At 35.9% G+C, this 21,298-nt stretch overlaps 1 protein-coding gene across 3 annotated transcripts in view; it reads right to left on the reverse strand.

Annotated features, from left to right (window-relative positions):
- Positions 1-6,335: 6,335 nt before the first annotated feature.
- SMCHD1 (structural maintenance of chromosomes flexible hinge domain containing 1) overlaps positions 6,336-21,298 on the reverse strand; it is a 146,193-nt gene continuing 131,230 nt past the window's right edge. For all 3 annotated transcript variants that reach the window (XM_004742791.3, XM_045065413.1, XM_013051436.2), the window contains 3 exons: positions 17,801-17,959; positions 16,394-16,508; positions 6,336-7,392 (listed from right to left, as the gene is read on the reverse strand). In XM_004742791.3, the coding sequence (XP_004742848.2) occupies positions 7,368-7,392; positions 16,394-16,508; positions 17,801-17,959 (299 nt within the window). In that variant the 3' untranslated portion in view covers positions 6,336-7,367. The remainder of the gene's footprint in view (positions 7,393-16,393; positions 16,509-17,800; positions 17,960-21,298) is intronic.

A 21,298-nucleotide genomic window follows, 5' to 3' on the forward strand; every position in this document is an offset into this window, starting at 1 on the left:
TTTGTGTATGGTGTAAGGAAATGGTTCAGTTTCATTCTTTTGCATGTGACCGTCCAATTTTCCCAATATTGTTTATTTAAGAGACTGTCTTTTTTCCATTGGATATTCTTTCCTGCTTTGTCAAAGATTAGTTGACCATAGAATTGAGGGTCCTTTTCTGGATTCAATTCTGTTCTGCTGATCTATGTGTCTGTTTTTGTGCCAGTAACATACTGTCTTGATAATTACAGTTTTTTAATAGAGCTTGAAGTCTGGAATTGTGATGCCACCAGCTTTGGCTTTTTGTTTTTTTCAACATTCCTTTGGCTAATAGGGGTCTTTTCTGGTTCCATACAAATTTTAGGATTTTTTTTCCAGCCCTGTAAAAAATGTTAGTGGTATTTTAATAGGGATTGCCTTGAATATATAGATTGCTCTGAGTGGTATAGACATTTTAATAATACCTGTTTTTCCAATCCATGAGTATGGAAAGTTTTTCCATTTCTTTGTGTCTCTGTCAATCTTTTTCATTGGTGTTCTATAGTTTTCTGAATACAGAAGCTTAGCCTCTTTGGTTAGACTTATTCCTAGGTGTCCTATGGTTTTAGGTGAAATTGTAAATGGAATCGACTCCTTAATTTCTTCTTCTTCTGTCTCATTGTTAGTGTATAGAAACACGACTGATTTCTGTGCATAGATTTTATATCCTGCCACTTTGCTGAACCCCTGTAGGAGTTCTAGCAAATTTGGAGTAAGATCTTTCAGGTTTTCCACATAGAGTTATCATGTCATATGCGAAGAGTGAGAGTTTGATTTCTTTGCCAATTCAGCTACCTTTTCTTTTTGTTGTCTGATTGCCAAGTGTAGGACTTTCAGTACTATATTGAACAACAGTGGTGAGAGTGGACATCCTGCCATGTTCCTGACCTTAGGGGAAAAGCTCTCAGGTTTTTCCCCTTGGGAATGATATTCACCATGGGTTTTTCGTATATGGCTCTTATGAAATTGAGGTATGTTCCTTCTATCCTTACATTGTGAAGAGTTTTAATCAAGAAAGGATGCTGTAGGGTTGCCTGGGTGGCTCAACTGGTTCAGTGTCTGCCTTTGGATCAGGTCATGATCCCAGAATCCTGGGATCATGAGCCTCACATTGGGCTCCCTGTTCAGTGAGGATCCTGCTTTCCCCTTTCCTCCCTGTACATGCTCTCTCTCAAATAAATAAAATCTTAAAAAAAAACTAGATGCTGTACGATGTCAAATGCTTTTTCCGCATCGACTGAGAGGATCATGTGGTTCTTGTCCTTCCTCTTATTAATGTCGTGCATCACACTGATTGATTTGCAGATGTTGAACCACCCCTGCAAGCCCAGGAATAAATCCCAGTTGATTGTGGTGAATAATCCTTCTAATGTACTGTCAGACCCTACTGCCTGCTGAACATTGCTGAAAAACAGCTAATACAACCTGCTGTTCTTCAGCAAAGGGGAAGAAGCAAAGGCAGGAAGAAGCTCGACCTGTTTAAATATCTTCATGAATCTCTATAATCCTGAGATGGCATTTTATATTTGGTGGGTAGATAAAACTAAAGGTATCTTCCTGGTTGTATCAAAAAACAAAAGAGAGGGCCGCCTGGGTGGCTCAGTGGGTTAAAGCCTCTGCCTTCTGCTCAGGTCATGATTCCAGGGTCCTGGGATAGAGCCCTGCATCAGGCTCTCTGCTCAGCAGGAAGCCTGCCCATGCCCCCCACCCCACCCCCTGCCTCTCTACTTGTGATTCCTGTCAAATAAATAAAATCTTAAAAAAACAAAAACAAAGGAGAGGGGACGCCTGGCTCAATCAGTCAGAAGAGCATGCAACTCTTGATCCCAGGGTCATGAGTTTGAATTCCTGTTGGGGTAGGGATTATTTAAAAAACAAAAATAAGACAGAACAAAACAAACAAACAAAAAAACTTGTCCAACTTTGGGGGAAAAGAAAAGACCACCAGAAGACTATGACTTACAAGAAGATGGCTAGAGCACTGAGCTATTATAGAAGAACTGGGGAAACCTCCAAAATTTGGGGATAGCTAACTTACCAATTCAGTGAGGCCATTCTCCAAAGACTCCATCGTATCTTATTTCTTAGACGCAGCAATCTTCTACTCACAGTATGTTCAACCTGAGCAAGGGTATCTCAGCTAAAGTAAGTGGAATGCAAGTTGTAGTTGGACATATGCTGATTGTCATGAGCCACACCACCTGATTGCTAAATGTTCTCTTACATTTCATGAATTCCTGGCATCAGAAATCCCTACAAACTTCAAGATTTTTCTCTTAAAGCAAATACTGAAAAGGAAAACAATTAACTTCATTATTTCTTTTATTAAATAGCATATGATCTACAAAGAAAAAGTGTTGGTATTAATCTTTTAAATGTTTGGCAGAATTCTGTGGTAAAAACCATTTGGGCCTTGGCTTTGTGAGGTTTTTTTTTTTTTTTTATTGATCCAATCTTGTCAATCTTGATCAATCTTCTATAGGTCTATTCAGTTGTCTATTTTTTCTTGAGTCAGTTCCAGTAGTTTGCATCTTTCTAGGAATTTATTTCATCTAAGTTATCTCATTTTTTCACATATAAATGTTCATTGTATTCCTTTACAATCCTTTTTGCTTATGTAAGGTTATTAGTAAAGTCCTTCTTTCATATATACAGCTGATACTTGACCCAATACAAATTTGAGCTGCATGGGTCCACTTATATGCAATTTTTTTTCAGTATAGTACAGCACCATAAACATATTTTCTCTTGTGATCTTAACATTCTCTCTTTTCTAGCTTACCTTAACATTACAGTATGTGGTACGTGTAACACATAAAATGTGTCAACTGTTACCAGTAAGGCTTCTGGTCAACAGTAGGTGATTAAGTTTTTGGAGAGTCAAAAGTTTTATGATTTTTCAAAGTGTGTGTGTGTGGGTGGTACGGGGTGCAGTTTGGTGCTCATAACCTCATGTTGTTCAAGGGTTAACGATAGTCTCCATTTTGGTATATTCTGTTCTTGCTCCAATTAGCTAAAATTTTATCAATTTTGTTGATTTTTCAAAACTTCTGGTTTCATTACTTTATTCTTGTATTTCTAGTCTTTATTTCATTCTATTCACTTCCACCCTAATCTCTATTTTCTTCCTGCTTAAATTCAGTTTTCTCTTTTAAGGTAAAGGATTAGGTTATTGAGATTTTTTTTTCTTTCTTAGTCATTTACAGCTCTAAGTTACTAAGCACTGCTTTAGCTGCATCCCATAATTTTTTTTTTTAAGATTTTATTTATTTGACACAGAGAGAGAGAGATCACAAGTAGGCAGAGCAGCAGGCAGAGAGAAAGGGGGAAGCAGGCTCCCTGCTAAGCAGAGGCTTAACCCACTGAGCCACCCAGGTGCCCTGCATCCCATAAATTCTGATATGTTGTGTGTTTTCACTCATCTCAAGGTATTTCATGAATTAAAAAAAATTTTTTGACCCATTGGTTACCTAGGAATAGTCTTGTTTAAGTTCCCCAATTTGTGAGTTTCCATTTTCCATTATATATTTCAAATATGACTGCATTGTGATCAGAGAACATACTTTGTATTTTTTCTGTCCTTTTAAATTTTTAAAGGTTTTATGCTCTAGTCTATGGTCTATCATGAGAAATATTCCTTGTGTGCTTGAGAAGAATATATATTGTTATTGGATGCCATGTTCTATATGTCTGTTAAGTCTAGTTGGTTTATAGTGTCCAAGTCTTCTAGTGTGTTTGGTATAGTTGTTTTATCCATAATTGAGAACAGGGCATATAGTCTCCAACTATTATTGCTGAATTGTCTTCATTTCTGTCAGTTGGTGCTTCATGTATTTTGGTACTCTGTCATTAGATGCATGTATAATTGTTACATCTTCCTAATGGATTCACCTTTTTATCATTATAAAATGTCCCTCATATATCTAATAACATGTGTCAATTTTGTATATTAGTATCACTCCAAATCTGCTGTGATTGCTGTTTGCACAATGTATCTTTTTCCATCTTTTTAGTGTTTTTAATCTAATGTGTCTTTTGTAAATAATGTATATAAATATTTTATTCAGCATGCTATTCATTAATTGGTAGCTATTATCTTCTGCACAGGTTAGACACACTGGTTTGCAGAATAGCAGATATAAGTATTTGCTAAATTAATGAATTTATAAGTGTTGCAATAAAAATCATGCTGTAGGGGCGCCTGGGTGGCTCAGTCTGTTGAGCGACTGCCTTCGGCTTGGGTCATGATCCCAGGGTCCTGGGATCGCGCCCCGCATTGGACTACCTGCTCAGCGGGGAGTCTGCTTCTCCCTCTGCCTACTGCTCTGCCTACTTGTACTCTGTCTGTCAAATAAATAAATAAATTAAAAAAAAAATCATGCTGTATTTCAAGCTACTAAGGCCAACATTTTGGTTTTAAATTTTGAAGCATCTCAGGATTCATATTTATAAAGGTATGAAATTGTTTTCCATTCTTAATTCTACTATATAAAACATTAGGCAATTAGCACCTGCATATTTAATACAAATATGGCCAAAGCTCAATATATTATATCTTTTAAACAGATCTGATTGGTTTCTTTATGATTCTTTAGACTTTTCATTAGTATTTGACAAAAGGATCCATGATTGACTTGTCAGTTCTTCAATGAGTTCACTCCGCAAAACTACTGAAGAGAAGAAATATGTAACAAGTTTAACAAATCATAACATACTTCTGGTCTTTAAAAGCATGGAAATACACTTTTTCACTAAACTTGCTAACCACTTATCACTAAATGTTTCACAGAACTCTAATCTAAATGATATAAAAATACAAAGATTCCCCTGGCTTTTAAATATTACCCTATAATTTTTAGCACAACATAAGTAATGGTCTCATTCTATACTGGTTTTGTTCCTGCTATTTTAAAGTTAAAACTGAATTCCAATTATATTTAAGTACACCAATAAAAAAATCTTCCCCAGTGGACTATCAAGTACATAGTCAAGGTACATAATTCTTTCTAAAATAAAACTTACTAAAATAAAAATATAGAAAAATGAAATACAAAGTTCTGTTACTCTCAAGAACTAAAAAATAGAATTAAGAATAACTGGAGGGCGACAGGGATGCCTGGGAGGCTCAGTCAGTTGAGCATCTGCCTTCAGCTCAGATCATGTTCCCAGGGTCTTGGGATTGAGTTCTGCATTGGGCTCCTTGCTCAGCAGGGAGCCTGCTTTTCCCTCTGCCTGCTGCTCCCCACTTGTGCCTGTGATCTCTCTTTCCCTCTCTGGCAAATAAATGAATAAAATCTTAATTAAAAAAAAAAGTAGCAGTGGGGGAGAAACACAAGTGAGAAAAGTAGATGTACACAAATGCTATTAGCAAAGATTTAAATACAGTACTCTATGAAGATATAATTAGTATTTTCTATTCCATGTTTATTGGAGCATAGTCTAAAGAATCAGAATATTGGGAATCTATTTTATATTATCAGACATTATTTGATCTTGAATTTAGGCTTCTTAACATAAAATATATTTAAGAATGTCTGTCTATACTATGAATTGTTTGTCACTGGGACAGGGGATTCTTTAACAGCAATCTGATCACTCTCCAAAAGGGAATTAATTTTAGACAGTAAGATATCGCCACACAAAGGTTACTGATGAATCTGTAAATGAAATAATTGTTTGCACAAAGCCAGATTTGGAGAAACTTCACCTTATATTTAAGATAATTAATATTTTAAGGCTGAATGTCCTACAATGAATTTTAATGTTGCTACCAATCTATTCCTAAATTTAACCTGTATGTGATAATGAAAAGTAGCAACCTCTTCTTGAAGTCAAAAGACATACTAGGTGTTCAACAGACATGCAAAAAAAATCTCAAATAAACATGTATAATTTTACAAATTACAGTCATGAAGAAGAGATGATCCCATGAAAATATTTAGCTGATATAACTGAAGATATTTTGACAGCACAAAAAGGACACAAATGCAAACTTTCTACTAACAAGTATTATTAGAAAATTACATACTAAAAATATAACCATCTCACCCATTTCACAGTGATTGTAAATAACTAATTCATATAGTCAAAAGTATAAACAATTTAGAAGATGGAACTCTTTTAGCACTAACATTTAACTGGTAAGAACAAGAGTCATTTAAAAGGAATCCAGTCTTTCCTTTAGCTAAACTATTGCCAATTCATTTCCTTCTTCAACAGTTAAATGACTTCCAATTATAAAGATAAATCAATATAGTAATCGTTTTTACCAAAGTAACTTTTATAAAGCTTTCAATGTTAAAAAAGGAAAACACTTATTTAACAGGAAAGAAACAATCCTCTTTATTAACCTCACTGTTATCTTCAGAAAGGATTAAAAAACACACACATTTCCTGGGACACAGAACTGTACCAAAAGCATTTCCTTACAAAGTAACTTCACAAACCAATAGTCCTGGACTTACACAAAGACATTTACATACATTAGCCTGAATTAATACACAATTTGAACGTTTTTGCAGCAACTTCCTAGCAGACTATTATTACATTAACGTGGGAGTGTACGACTTCTTTAACCCTTTAAAAATAGTAATAAAAAATTACAAAATAATGAAAATGTAGAATTAAGGCTGAGACTATATCATCTAGTATTAATAAAGTCAAACAATACTTATAAAAATTGGTGCTGCTGCATTTTTTACATATATATACAGGATAAGTCTTTAGAAATTTAAAATGCTACTGCTGTCACAAGTTCACTCCTCAATTTAACATTTTCTCATGTATCTTAACAAATGAATTCCCAGATACCTGTGCTTTTTCTATTTTTATTCTGAATTCTTCATTAAGAGTTTCCTCACATATTTACAATTAAATACCTAACCTCTAGAACTTTCCTTAGACACAACAGACAAAACAGTTTTGTTAAATAAATTCACACAGAAGTAATAAAAAGGCTTGTTTTCAAGAAATAGTTCTAGCATATCCATGATAATTATACTGAAAAATAGTACATATGCTTTTCTTCAGGATTAATAAATGCCATGTGCCAGTTTTACAGTCACTGCCATATTTGCAAATTTTCCTCTGACACATTTGCAAGATAATGACAACCAAAGGGCATGATGACTGGAATAATTCCAGTAAATCCATACTGTCCAGTGAGATTCATAAAATTGAATGGCTGTTTCCAGTCCCACCTGGACTGACAGGGAAATGCATGCCCAGATAGTTGTATCATCCCCAGAAATATTCAATCTGGTAAGTCACCCTCTTGGTCTTCTGAAACAGAGCTGCAGAAGGCAGGGCATTCTTCATGAGACCAATGGCCCCCTCTTCTCTGTAACTGTTCATACATCTGATTTGGTTATAATCCTGGTCAATGTGGAAAAGAAAAAAATTTTATGTGCCACAGTTTTCCTAAACTCCCTCAGCAGACCTAGATGGTTAAAAACCAAATGGAACTATTTTCATTAATTATAATTCCTGGTATAAACATATTTAATTAAATTCTTGTATAGAATTACTTGTCATATGTATATCACATATAAAAAGTCCTCAAAATAAAAGCAGTACTTAACATACAGAGTAAAGATGAAACAATTTGGACGACAGTTCTGTGGAATGTTATATTCATTTTCATTTTTCTTTTGAAGGGTATATTCATTGAATATATGAGTGAAATGAGTGAAAATTAATGGTATATTCATTTTCACTTTTCCCCTTTCCTTAAATGAAATTACTATTTTAAAAATAAACAAGAATTATAATGCTTATTTCAGAAAAGTCACAAAATAAGGACAAGCAAAAGGAAAAACATTAAAAAACCATAATTCCATTCATACAGAGATGAACACAGTAAACATGAGATCATGACCTGAGCTGAAATCAAGAGTTAGATGTTTAACCAACTGAGCTACCAAGGCACCCCAAGATATTTTTGTTTCAAATGCTCTTTAGTTTTTGAGATTGCACAAGAATTATTAGTTCAAGATTTACAGAGAACTGGCAGAGATTAAGAATGAGGAAATTACTAATTAAACAGTAATTTATGGGGCACCTAGGTGGTTCAATCAGTTAACTGTCTGCCTTTGGCTCAGGTTATGATCCCAGGGTCCTGGGATCATGTCCTACATTGGGCTCCCTACTTAATGGGGAGCCTTCTTCTCCCTCCATCCCCTACTTGTATGTTCTCACTCTTTATCTCAAATAGATAAATAAAATCTTAAAAAAAAAACCCAAACGCTGTAATTTAAATTTTAGCAGCACTTGGGTAGTTCAGTCGGTTAAGCTACCAACTCTTGGTTTCTGCTCAGGTTTTGAACATGATCCAGGGTTGTGAGATCAAGCCCCACCTCCAGCTGAGCAGGGAGTCTGCTTGAGATTTTCTCCCTTAGCCCTCCCTTTCACTGTCTCCAAAATAAAAAAATCTTAAAAAGAATTTTTTTAAAATGGAAATTTAAACTGACTTTAAATCTCCCAAAGAAAAACAGGATGCAAAGGGGAAGAAAACCACGGGGTAGAATATACGAAATTTTCAATCTAAAACTCCTCTTTTTAACACTATTTATGAGAAAGAGAGAGAGAGTGTGTGCACAAGTGGATAGAAGGGCAGAGGGAGAGAATCCTCAAGCCGACTTCTCAATGAGTATGGAGCCCAACGCTGGGTTTGATCACATGACCCATAAGATCATGACCTGAGCAGAAACCAAGAGCTGATTGCTTAATCAACTGAGGCACCCAGGCACCCCCAACCTATAACTTCTAACACTGCCAAAACAGAGCTAAACAAAAATGGCTAACTTTTTGTGTTTATTTTCTGTGTGTCAAATCTGTGTCGGCAATATGGTTGTATTTTGCTCTCTGGAAACATTTATGCTCCTCCCCTTTTCTTCAATATTCTAAAATTTTACTATGAAATATATTTTGGTACATCATTTGTCATTCATTGTGCTGGGCTTTCAGTGGACCCTTTCATTTATCTCTGGGAAATTCTCTTCCACACATTTTTGCTTCTGTTTTTTTTTTTTAACTTTCCGGGATTCATAACATAATTGATTCTCTATGTCTCCTTCTTTGTCTTCACAAAGAATAGAAAAAAAATATTTTTTCTATTTTTCTGGGAAGTTTGACTTTAGTCTTTTGAAATTTTTATTTCTGCAACAGTTTATAATCTGTTATCTTATCCTGGCTATATCTTTCTCCTAATAATAAACTGAATTTTGTGAATATAACTCCCCCTGAAAATCTAATTAGGAATTAAAATTTTTTTAAAGTTCCATTGAATCATCTTCCAGGGATGGTTTTACTATTTATCTTGGACTTTTTCTCATACCTTGGTGACTCCCTTCATCTGCATGATGATTCTTATCTGTACAATTACACTTAAGAAAAAGAATTATGGTTCTGGCCTGCATTGTTGTTTCTTCTACAAAAAACCAGAACTATTTTTCCATCAAGTCCCTCTGAGTGGAAATTTTAGGTAGGACAGAACAGAGCAGGGTCCATGGGCCAGCAGGCTCTGCTTTACAAGCACATGGCTGGAGAGCCAACTATCAGGCTGCTAGCTCTCTAGGTACCAGCATGAGATAAGGCTTGAGGGTGCCATCAACTAACCCGAAGCCAATATGCCAACATTTGATTAACTACCAGTTTTATCTAACTTTGTGGTGGCATCTTTAATACTTGGGAACAATGAAATAAAACTTTCAGAATTTTGGGTTGAAAATTTGGCATATTCCTAGGATGTGGTTTCCTTTCCTTTTCCATTTTCCTCCCATCCCCTCTCTTTTGTTCCCCTGAGTCTACACCCTCTCCAGGTTCCATCAAACAGATGGTCTCCCATTGTCTCTAGACTATCTCCCAGTTCTTCCTCCTTTGGTATACTCTAGACTAGTTTCTATCCCACTATCCCAAGAAAACTTCAATCAAATGTGAAGGCAGGGGGCACCAAGGTGGCTCAGTCAGTTAAAAGTATGACTCTTGGTTTTGGCTCAGGTCATGACCTCAGGGTTGTGAGATCGAGCCCTGAGTTGGGCTCCATGCACAGTGCGGATTCTGCTTAGGATTCTCTCCCTTTCTCTATCTCCCCCTCCCTTTCCTCTCATATGCTTTAATAAATAAATAAAATCCTTAAAAAAAATGTTAAGGCAGAATGAAGGCTTTGTCAGATACACAAGGGCTCCATGTTTCTTTGTACACTTTTTCTATTATAGGAGAGAAACACAAGGAATCCAAGAAACAGCAGATTCAACCCAAGAGTAGCCAAAGAAGATCCATGAGACTTAGGTATAGTTTTACTAGTCACTGTAGTAGTAGGAAGAGTATGCGATTAAGGTAAGCAGTGAAACAGGGTGCCTCGGTAGTTCAGTCTGCTGAGTGTCAACTCTTGATTTGGCTCGGGTAATGATCTCAGGATTGTGAGATTGAGCCCCATGTCAGGCTCTGCACTCAGTGCAGACTCAGCTTGAGAGATTCTCTCTCGCCCTCTCTTCCCCCCTCTACCCCGCTTCCAACTCATGATTGCTCTCTTTCAAATAAATTCTTAAAAAAAAAAAAAAAAGGAAGGTAAACAGTGAAAGGAAAAAGAAAAAAAAGGAAATTAAAAAGTACAGAAAAATTAACAATATCCAAGAAACAGTCTAAACAGCGACTGGGTTAAAATTTAATATGTTTTTAAAAAACTAATACAGTAAAAAAGACTTATTTGATCCTGACATTTGGAACACTAATTGTTGGCCTAGAATCTTATAGGGATGTCAATGTAATCTTATGACACAACTCTGCTTAGTACTAAATATTTACATAGCCAAAATAATATATGTGTGGTTTACAGCTTTTTACCTTTGCAAAAAGCATGGAGGACTTGCTTATGATTGCAGGATAGACTATACCTAAATAATATTACAACGGAGGGAAAGTTCTAAAACATTTCCAAACAATTCAGTCCAGAAGTCCTCAGGTGGGCCAGGCAATATGGGCGTCCAAACAAGGGGGTGGGTGAGCTACGTACTATCTTAAAGCTGATAAGATGGACAGAGTATGTGAAAAACAGATCGGCAACAACAGAATAACCAAAACTAAATAGTTAAAGCAAAGGTTGCTTCTGGGGAATAAGATGGGTGAGGATGCATAGGATCTAAGATTTCATCATCATAAGCTCTCTTTTTATCACTGTGCTCTCCAACTGAGTTAACCATTAGCCATGTGTATCTCTGGAGCACTTGCCATATAACTAGTTCTTAGAGATTTGCTGTCTTCTGAAGTTCTAAGATTTTATATGAAAAAAAAATTTAAAGTATCTCAAGAAATGTTTTACACTATACGTTACAATAATATTTTGTATACTGGGTTAAAATAATTATTTAAAAAAGTCTCACAGTTTCTTCTTCTTCTATTTTTTTTTTTTCTCTTCTGTTTCTTTTTAATACAGCTCCCAGGAAACTTTAAAGCCACAGATGTGGCTTACATTACAATGCAACACTAAATCTTATATACCATTTGATTTATTTATATGTATGACTTCAGCGAAGAGATACTACCACTACTAACAACATAATGATAAACTAAAAAATCAACTCTAGCTCATACTACCTCTGAATTGTTATAAAATCTTAATTAACAAAATTCAAATCAGTGACATGTGTAGTTGTACTGTATTAATGGCAAAGTTTGGGGCTAATTCAATGCTGAGGCTACAGTACAGCTTCAAGAATATGCATATTAGTCTAGAACTGTTTGGCAGGAATTTCCTCCCTGGTCTCTTAGAAAACTGGAAATATGCTCACCATAATAAATAAATTAATAAAACACTTCTTTAGGGCGCCTGGATGGCTCAGTGGGTTAAACCCTCTGCCTTTGGCTTAGGTCATGATCCCAGAATACTGGGATCTAGCCTCACACTGGGCTTTCTGCTCAGCAGAGAGCCTGCTTTCCACCCCACCACTGCCTGCCTCTCTGCCCACATGTGATCTCTCTCTCTGTGTCAAATAAATAAAAAATCTTTAAAAAAATTACTTAAAAAACAAAAGCAAAACAAACAAAAAAACACTTCTTTAAAAATTATAGTAGGGGCATCTGGCTGGCTCAGTCAGAAGAGCATGTGACTCTTTATCTTGGGGTCATGAGTTCAAACCCCATGTTAGGTGTAGAGATTACGTAAGTAATAAATTTAAGTAAATAAAGAAACTGTAAAACAATTATAGTAAACCTACATGAAAATAAAGGGAACAATATAATAAACTCCTATTTCAAACTGCAATAATTTTATATTTTTCCCAATCTTGTTTTGATATCCTGTCACACTTTTTTTTTTAATCTCTCTGGCAGTATTTCAGGGTATACCCCAGATATCATGTTATTTCACCACTACCTCAGTACACATTTCTAACAATATATTTATTTTAATGTAAATACTATTACATTGTTATACACAAATAATTCCTTAATATATCTAATATCCAGGTGATACTAAAATTTCTCCAATTTTTTTCAAAGTTGTCATCTGAAAGATTCAAATGTGAATCCAGACAAGGACTTCACATTGCATTTGTTTCTTATACTTTTCAATCATTTTTATTCTATGTCAAACAGTTCATCCTTCTTCCTATTCTTCTTTTATGGCACCAATTCCATTAACAAAAGTCATTTGCCATGTGCTATGTTCCATTCTTGACATTCTGGATTTGGCTGATACTTCCTTGTGGTATCATCTAACTTTCCCCTATAAACTTTCCCTTATTTCCTGTACACTTGTAGTTAAATCTGCTTCCCTTCCTCTCTCTCTGCCTGCCTCTCTGCCTACTTGTGATCTCTGTCTGTCAAATAAATAAATAATCTTAAAATAAATAAGTAAGTAAGTAAGTAAGTAAATAGATGAATAAATAAGAGATTTAACCTCTTATGCCTTATAGTATCTATTCTTTGCAATGAATTAACCTCCTTTCCAAGCATCGGGGAGGTTACCATTTACATACCATCCAAAGGAAAAAAGTTTTCTGGAGTGCTTACTACTTCCTAGAAGCCTTATTGGACTCCGGTTACTTCCTATTCAATCAAATAATAGCAAATGTCCTGCTTTTAGTATTGCTAAGATCAATCAGTGGATTCAGGTAGATCAATCTGATCTTTACATGATTAAGTTTCCCCATCAACTTTCTATCTTATCATTTAAAATATCTATTATTATTGCTGAGATCTACTATTGCATTAGGGGTGGCAAAATCATGTTGCAAATTTATCATGCCTCTTACATTTTATCCTTTATATAAAGAACTTTTTTTTTTAAAGATTTTATTTATTTATTTGGCAGAGAGTGAGGATAAGTAGGGGTAGCAGCAAGCAGATGGAGAGGGAGAAGCAGGCTTCTTACTGAGCAGGGAGCCCAATGCGGGGTTCAATTCCAGGACCCTAGGATCATGACCTGAGATGAAGGCAGACACCTAATGGACTAAGCCACCCAGGCACCTCTATAAAGAATTTTTAAAAAAAGAACTTCTGTAAAGAACTTTCTTGGGATACTTGGGTAGCTGAGTCAGTTAAGTGTCTGCCTTCAGCTCAGGTCATGATCCCAGGGTCCTGAAGGTTGCTTGCTCAGCAGGGAGCCTGCTTGTCCCTCTGCCTGCCACTCCCCCTGCTTGTGCACTTTCTGACAAACAAAATCTTAAAAAAAAAAAAAAAAGAAAGAAAGAAAGACAAAGTCTTCAAGGAAAAGTAAGACAAAAACAAGAAGAGTGAGGCAAACCACAAGAGACTCTTAACCACAGGGAATGGGGTGCCTGGGTGGCTCAGTCATTTAAGCGACTGCCTTTGGTTCAGGTCACGATACCAGAGTTCTGGGATCAAGTCCCGCATCAGGTTCCTTGCTCAGCAAGGAGTCTGCTTCTTCCTCTCCCTCTGTGCTCGCTCTTGTAAATAAGTAAAATGTTAAAAACAAAACAAAACTACAGGGAACAAACTGAGGGCTGCTGGAGGGGAGGTGGGTGGTGGGATGGGGTAACTGGATGATGGGCATTAAGGACGGAACTTGAAGTAATGAGCACTGGATGTTACATGAAACTCATGAATCACTAAATACTACCCTTACGCTTCCACACATGCACACAAAAAAGAACTTTCTTCAATTATTTGGTTATCCTGAAAAACAGTTCATTTAAGTAAGAACACACCTTAAAAAAAAGAAAAGAAAGGGGGTGCCTGGGTGGTGTGGTTAGTTACATGTCTGACTCTTGGTTTCAGGTCAGGCATGATCTTAGGGAGCTGAGACTGAGCCCTGCATGAGGTTCCCTGCTCAGCACGGAGTCTACTTTCTTTCCTTCTGGCCACCCCCAAATCCAACCCACTTCCTCTGAAAGAAATACATCTTAAAAAAAAAAAAAAAAAAAAAAGAACATCTTTACTACATGGATATACCAATTTTTATAATAATGAGTTGGTGCGTAAGCAACTGCCAATGATCATCAGTAAGGATTCTTCTGCATCATTCTGAACTCATGATTTGTAAAAATTACAGGTTAAATCCATTCCAAAGATTCTTTCTGATGCTACACTGCGCCAACATACTTTCAGTGGTCAGCTTAATAATTTCTATGTATTGTGTACCCATAATAAACATTCATATACATCATTCATATACCCATGTGGGAAACACCTCTCTCATATTGATAACTACTACATTCTTATAATCTCGTTACCATTTCAGTAGCTCTCCTCCTTAATTTACTTTAAAGGCAGCTATTCCACGATCCTTCCCCCTTACTTTTATACAGTATTCGGTATTCAAGAGATATCAGTGACATAAAGAATTTTACCTCACAATTTTTTTGCAACACAGATTTCTCTTTTGGGAATGCAGATAATGGCTTCTGCTTACCTCTCCAAAACTCTTACTTCTCCCTCTTCCCATGTCTAAGCCATACAAGCATCTTTTCAGTTCCTCAAACATGCTGCACTCACTTCTTTTTCAGAACTTCCATATTTATTTTTTTCCCTCTGACTGAAACCAATCCCTATGTGACTGGTAGCTTTTCACCCTTCAGTTCTCTGCTAAAATGCATCTTTCCTGACAACCAATATAGTTTCCCCACCATTTTATATAATTTCATCCTTTTTTTCTTTCACAGAACTTAACATTATTGTACACAGGAAAATATTTACTTTTTTGAATTATCCTTCTGCACAGTATTATAGAGCTCCATGAGGAGGAAAGAACCATGCCACTTTTACTCACCCAGCAATACATAACACAAAATAAACATTCAAGTAACTATTGAATAAATGTAGAATATGTAGATGGATAGGGCATGGGATACCAATTCAAATACCACAGTCTCAAAGAAACTCCTCGAAGGTCAATATGACACTTTTTCTGGCAGAGTCTATATTTAAACCTTTGGAAATAATGTACAAGAAACCCCAGTACCATGGTATCCTCCTATAGGGTGGCCTTACTAACATCTAATCTAAAAAGGACAACTTGTGTGTGTGTGTGTGTGTGTTTTTAAAGATTTTATTTATTGAGAGACAGAGCATGAGGGAGGAGCGGTCAGAGGAAGGAGCAGAAGCCTGATGGGAGGCTTGATCCCAGGAATCCTGGGACTCCGAGATCATTACCTGAGGTAAAGGCAGACACTTAACCAACTGAGCCACCCAGGCAACACCAAAAGACAGTTTTCTTAAAATTGAGTTAGGCTACAGATAACTTTGCTGGGATTTTGGTGTGCTATGTAAATGGTATCTGATTTTCCAAACCAACTATTATATGCGAATTTTAAATAAATAACATACAAATGGTTTTGTATATTCTAACTTAGCAAGCTGCTGATCTTATGAAGCAGAATGTGATGTATTTGCAAGGTAAGCCAAACAACAGAAAAGCAATTTAAATCTTAACACTGATTTAAAAAAAAACATAAATGATAAACCTTTCCAAATAATTAGCAAAAATCATTTAGAAAACTGGTATAGCCTAGAAGAATATAATAATTATGTTTTATTTTCATTATTCATCACTTAGTTTATAGAACAAAACAAAACCCCTAATTCTGGCTCAAGGGGGAAATCAGAAATAAATTCACGTTGGCTTTTATTTTTATTTTTTTAAGAAGTTTATTTTATCATTATTTTTTTAGAGAGACAAAGAGAGAGAAAGAGAGTGAGTGTGAAAGGGGAGGAGCAGAGGGAGAAGGAGAGAGAATCCCAAATAGGCTCCACCTTCAGTGTGGAGCCTGACCTGGGGCTCAATCCTATGAACCTGGTATCACAATCAAGGCAGAAATCAAGAGTCAGATGCTCAACTGACCAAACCACCCAGTCACCTGCATGCTGTTAGTATGATGACTCAAGATCTATGATAACTCTCAGGTTACAATAAGCTCACCTATTTTGTCTGGAAGCTTCTCTTCTCATTCTTTTAGGAGGAATTGGACAATCTGTCATTTCAACCTTTGTTGGATGGCGCAATGAGTCATTACACTTACGTGTGGGAGTCATACCTGTAAAGACAAAAAATGTAAAAAATGAACTTTTAAAAGACTGGGATTATGAACATTGGGGTGCACCTGGCCCTTCTTTTCACTACATCTGTATCTTTGGGGTAAATACCTAGTAGTACAATTGCTGAGTCATAGGGCAGTTCTATTTTTAATTTTTTGAGGAACCTCCACACTGTTTTCCAAAGTGGCTGCACCAATCTGCATTCCCACCAACAGTGTAAGAGGGTTCCCCCTTCTCTACAACTTCTCCAACATTTGTTTCTTGCCTTGTCAATTTTTGCCATTCTATCTCTGGTGTAAGTTGGTATCTCAATGTGGTTTTGATTTGAATTTCCCTGATGGCTACTGATGAACACTTTTTCATGTGTCTGTTAGCCATTTTTATGTCTTCTTTGAAGAAGTGTCTGCTCATGTCTTCTGCCCATTTTTTGACTTATCTGGTTTTTGGGTGTTGAGTTTGAGAAGTTCTTAGATGCTAAGTGAAATAAGTCAAACAGAGAAAGTCAATTATCTTATGGTTTCACTTATTTGTGGAACATACGTAATAGCATGGAGGACACTAGGAGAAGGGAAAAATGAAGGGGGAGAAATCAGAGTAGGGAACAAATCATGAGAGACTACGGACTCCCAGAAACAAATGAAGAGTTTTGGGGTAGGGTAGGGTGATGGGTTAGCCTGATGGTGGGTACTAAGGAGTGCACGGATTGCATGGAGCACTGGGTGTTATATGCAAACAATCAATCATGGAACACTACATAAAAAACTAATGATGTACTGTATGGTGACTCAGAAAAAATAAATAAAAGACTGAGATTATTACAAGAAAAGCGAACCTACTTTAATTTACAGAAAACAAATTAATAATATTGAGAATGCTTCCTACTACTCCTGCCAAGAGAAAAGCCTACAATCGCTTATCAAATGGCTTGGAGGTGGGTGGGTGGGTGGGTGGGTGGGTGGCTCAGTGGGTTAAGCCTCTGTCTTAGCTCAGGTCATGATCTCAGGGTCCTAGGATCAGGTCCCGCATGAGGCTCTCTGCTCGGTGGGGAGCCTGCTTCCTCCTCTCTCTCTGTCTCTGCCTGCCTCTCTGCCTACTTGTGATCTCTGTCAAATAAATAAATAAAATCTTAAAAAAAAAAAAAGACTTAAAAAAAGAAAAAGATGACTTGGAGGACAAGAGTGTCAACTTAAGTCATGGATCATTCACATTCTTTCTTCTTGGAGTTCAACTCTAATCATAAATATTTGTCTTCATGAAGAGAAAACAGAAGTAACAAAAAGCAAGCACAAACCTAGTTTCTGTTCAATCAGTTTCAGATTTTTCTCTTGTTCATCAAGTTCTTGTTTTTTCTTCTTCATATCAGGAGTGTGAAGGTACTCTAACTGACGATTAAGGTCCTCTATCACATTGTTCAATTTGTTCACAGCAGTACGATACTGTTGAAGAAGATCTGCAAAGAAACCAAAGATGTCTGATTAAAATGACAGACACTATATCAAGTCAGTGTTTAAAGAAAGAAGAATTAGCAACAATGGGTATTATGTTATAGTAACATGTGGCAACTACTTTTAAAGCCACAATACTTTGTTCAGTGTAAACAGACAAAATAAAAATGCTGCTTAGATCCCAGCACAAAATCAGTGCTTTATAAATTTTAATTTTTTTCACCTGCTTGACTTTAATACATTTCTGTGTCAGGAAAGAGCTTTCTATGTAAAAGTGCTCTGTGAATTGGATCACTCTCTTAGTCAATGTTTACATTCTGTTTGATATTCATTTCTCAATGTAATTCCATACAGACAAGTTGAGTGGCAAATACATTAAATACAGCACTGCTAGAGGCACCTGGTTCAGTTCAGTTGGTGGAGCATGTGACTCTTGTGATCTCAGGGCCATAAGTTTGAGCCCCATACTGGGCACAGAGAGGACTTAAAAATTTTTTTAAAAATATAATATTTCTCAAAAATCACTACTTCCAGCAGATATGACCATTACCTTAAACAAAGCTTTCAAAAACAAAATACTTAATCTTCAAAAAGCTTAACTTTCTATAAATTACAATGTCTAAAAATGTATTATAGCATTCAAGGTCTGAGGCTATTTTTTGCCTGTTTGATTAGACACTAAATATTAAATGCAGTGGCTGTACTCTAATTCAGGGGTCAGCAAATTAGTCAATGGACAAGAATGCTTTATACCGTGATAAGCACTTATGATGACAAGCAGAAAAGAGGGAAAATATACTAGGACCTCTGATTTATTCCAAAATAACTGACCTGGGGAGAGGAGGCCAGAGGCGAGTTGTGAGGTAAGAGGATTATGAATGAAGTAAGAGTAGCTAGATGATAGGTTTGTGGGAGTTCACTGTTAATGCTTTATTTACTTCTGTAGCAGAATAAACCAAAATATCCTTAAACTGAAAGCTACAGCAATTAAGTAATCTTGGTCACTACCTCTAACAACATTAAGAATGGTTTTACTTAAAACAATACCAACAAAATAAATGGGTAGTAATAACTGAGAGGTTAAGCAGAATGAATTAATCATGGTATAATAATCTCTAAGCTGGCCACTCATATAATACGTATTTGGAATATATGGACATAATAAAAGTGTTAATGAGTTTGATGATGTCACAGTAATAAGCTATATATTAACTAATTATTGGTTATTTTAAAAGGATTTTCCTTTCTTCAGTTGCTATCAACAACTCTTTCTTCTTTCATATCTTAACTTCTACAATACACAGAGTTATTTTAATACTTTTTGTTAAAATGTATTTCTATAGAAGATCTCTATAAAAAACTTAGAATATAGAAAAGGATGATTGGGAGGGAAATTCATTAGGTCTATCTCCCGCTTTTTTTTGTTTTGTTTTGTTTTTTAATTTTATTTATTTATTTGACAGAGAGAGACACAGCGAGAGGAAACACAAGCAGGAGCAGTGGGAGAGAAGCAGGCTTCCTGCTGAGCAGGAAGCCCGACAAGGGGGATCATGACCTGAGCCAAAGGCAGATGCTTAACGACTAAGCCACCCAGGTATCCCACCTTACTTTCTTATTTTTCATTTCCCAAAGTTCACGGGTTTAATTTTTAACATATAAGATATTTGCGTGTATATATTCAAACCATCTTCAACATTGTAACAGGCATTTCCCAGATTCTAAATTCAAGTAAAGTATTTAACATTTCTAATGTTTAGCCCGAAAAACAGTGCTATTTTCAATATTCATTTGAGTTAAAAAAAAAAAAAAAAAAAAGGGCGCCTGGGTGGCTCAGTGGGTTAAGCCGCTGCCTTCGGCTCAGGTCATGATCTCAGTCAGGGTCCTGGGATCGAGGCCTGCATCGGGCTCTCTGCTCAGCGGGGAGCCTGCTTCCCTCTCTCTCTCTGCCTGCCTCTCTGTCTACTTGTGATCTCTCTCTGTCAAATAAATAAATAAAATCTTAAAAAAAATAAAAAAAAGTCTTATCTGTATGTCGGATGGTTTATTTAAGCATGTTCCCCAGAAGATCAATTACTGGTTCAAAGAACATGAGTTATTAAAAACAATTAGAACCACTTCTGATTATGAAAAGTGACACATACTGTTGAGTCAGATCTGGAAAAACATATAGAAAAGCATAATGGAGTGGGGCGCCTGGGTGGCTCAGTGGGTTAAAACCTCTGCCTTCGGCTCTGGTCATGATCCCAGGGTCCTGGGATCGAGCCCCACATTGGGCTCTCTCCTCTGCAGGAAGCCTGCTTCCTCCTCTCTCTGCCTGCCTCTCTGCAACTTGCGATCTCTCTCTGTCCAATAAATAAATAAATAAATCTTAAAAAAAAAAAAGAAAGAAAGAAAAGAAAAGGATAATGGAGAAGAAAATTACCTTAGTTATGTAATCCAGAAACAATTTTCTTTCTACTCTTTCACTTTGTCATGCAAATGAATACATATATTGTTTCAAACTTGGGAAAGTTCTCTAAGCTTTGTGAGCCTCAACATCCTTATCTATCAAATGAGGAGGGCAGCAGTAAATGAAATCATTCCAGTGACAAGCTTAATAAAGTATCCAATACCTAAGTAAGCCTTCAAATACTATTATTCTGACAACTGCTTATTTATATCATCTATTTTTCTATAATCTTTGCTTTTTTTTTCTTGATTTTTAAGGTTGTTTTAATAGTAAGGGCTATAATACCTATTTCTACCTTATGTTGCAATTTTTCCCAGTTTGTCATTTGTCTTTCTATATTCTCCAAGGTGCCTTAAAATTGCATGCAAACTTTTTTTAAAAAGTATAAATTATTTTCTTTGCTCATTTCTTTTAGTATTTCTATATCAAAAAACTCTTCTAATTTTGGATAGGGTCATCAAGGAAGTTCTTTCTGAAGGTAGAACACTAAAGACCAGACCAGAAAGAAATTAAGTCAGCTATACACATATTTTGGGCAAAATCATTGTAGATAAGGCCATTAAACTATTCCTTTCACTATTAAACTCATTTTCTATTTAACCGTGCCAAGAACTTCCTAAACACAACTGAAGAATGGTAATATTAGTTTTCTTTTTCTGTACTATTTTATTTTGTAAGATGATCTGGGTATTCTCCATATTTATATTATGCAACAATTTAAAGTTTGAACACTTCTTCAGGTAATGGTCTACCTAAGTTTTCTGTCTTATTTAAAGCAATTTTGTTTGCAATTTTCTACAATTTAGTCCATTTTATTTGGAGATGCTAAATATAGTTATAATATAAAAATCTAAGAAATCTCTAAGTCTGAATAGAATTTTCTGAGCCAATATTC

The sequence above is a fragment of the Mustela putorius genome, unplaced genomic scaffold (assembly GCF_011764305.1).
Source record: "Mustela putorius furo isolate JIRA1106 unplaced genomic scaffold, ASM1176430v1.1 tig00003858_pilon_pilon_pilon, whole genome shotgun sequence".
NCBI classification, from domain to species: Eukaryota; Metazoa; Chordata; class Mammalia; order Carnivora; family Mustelidae; genus Mustela; species Mustela putorius.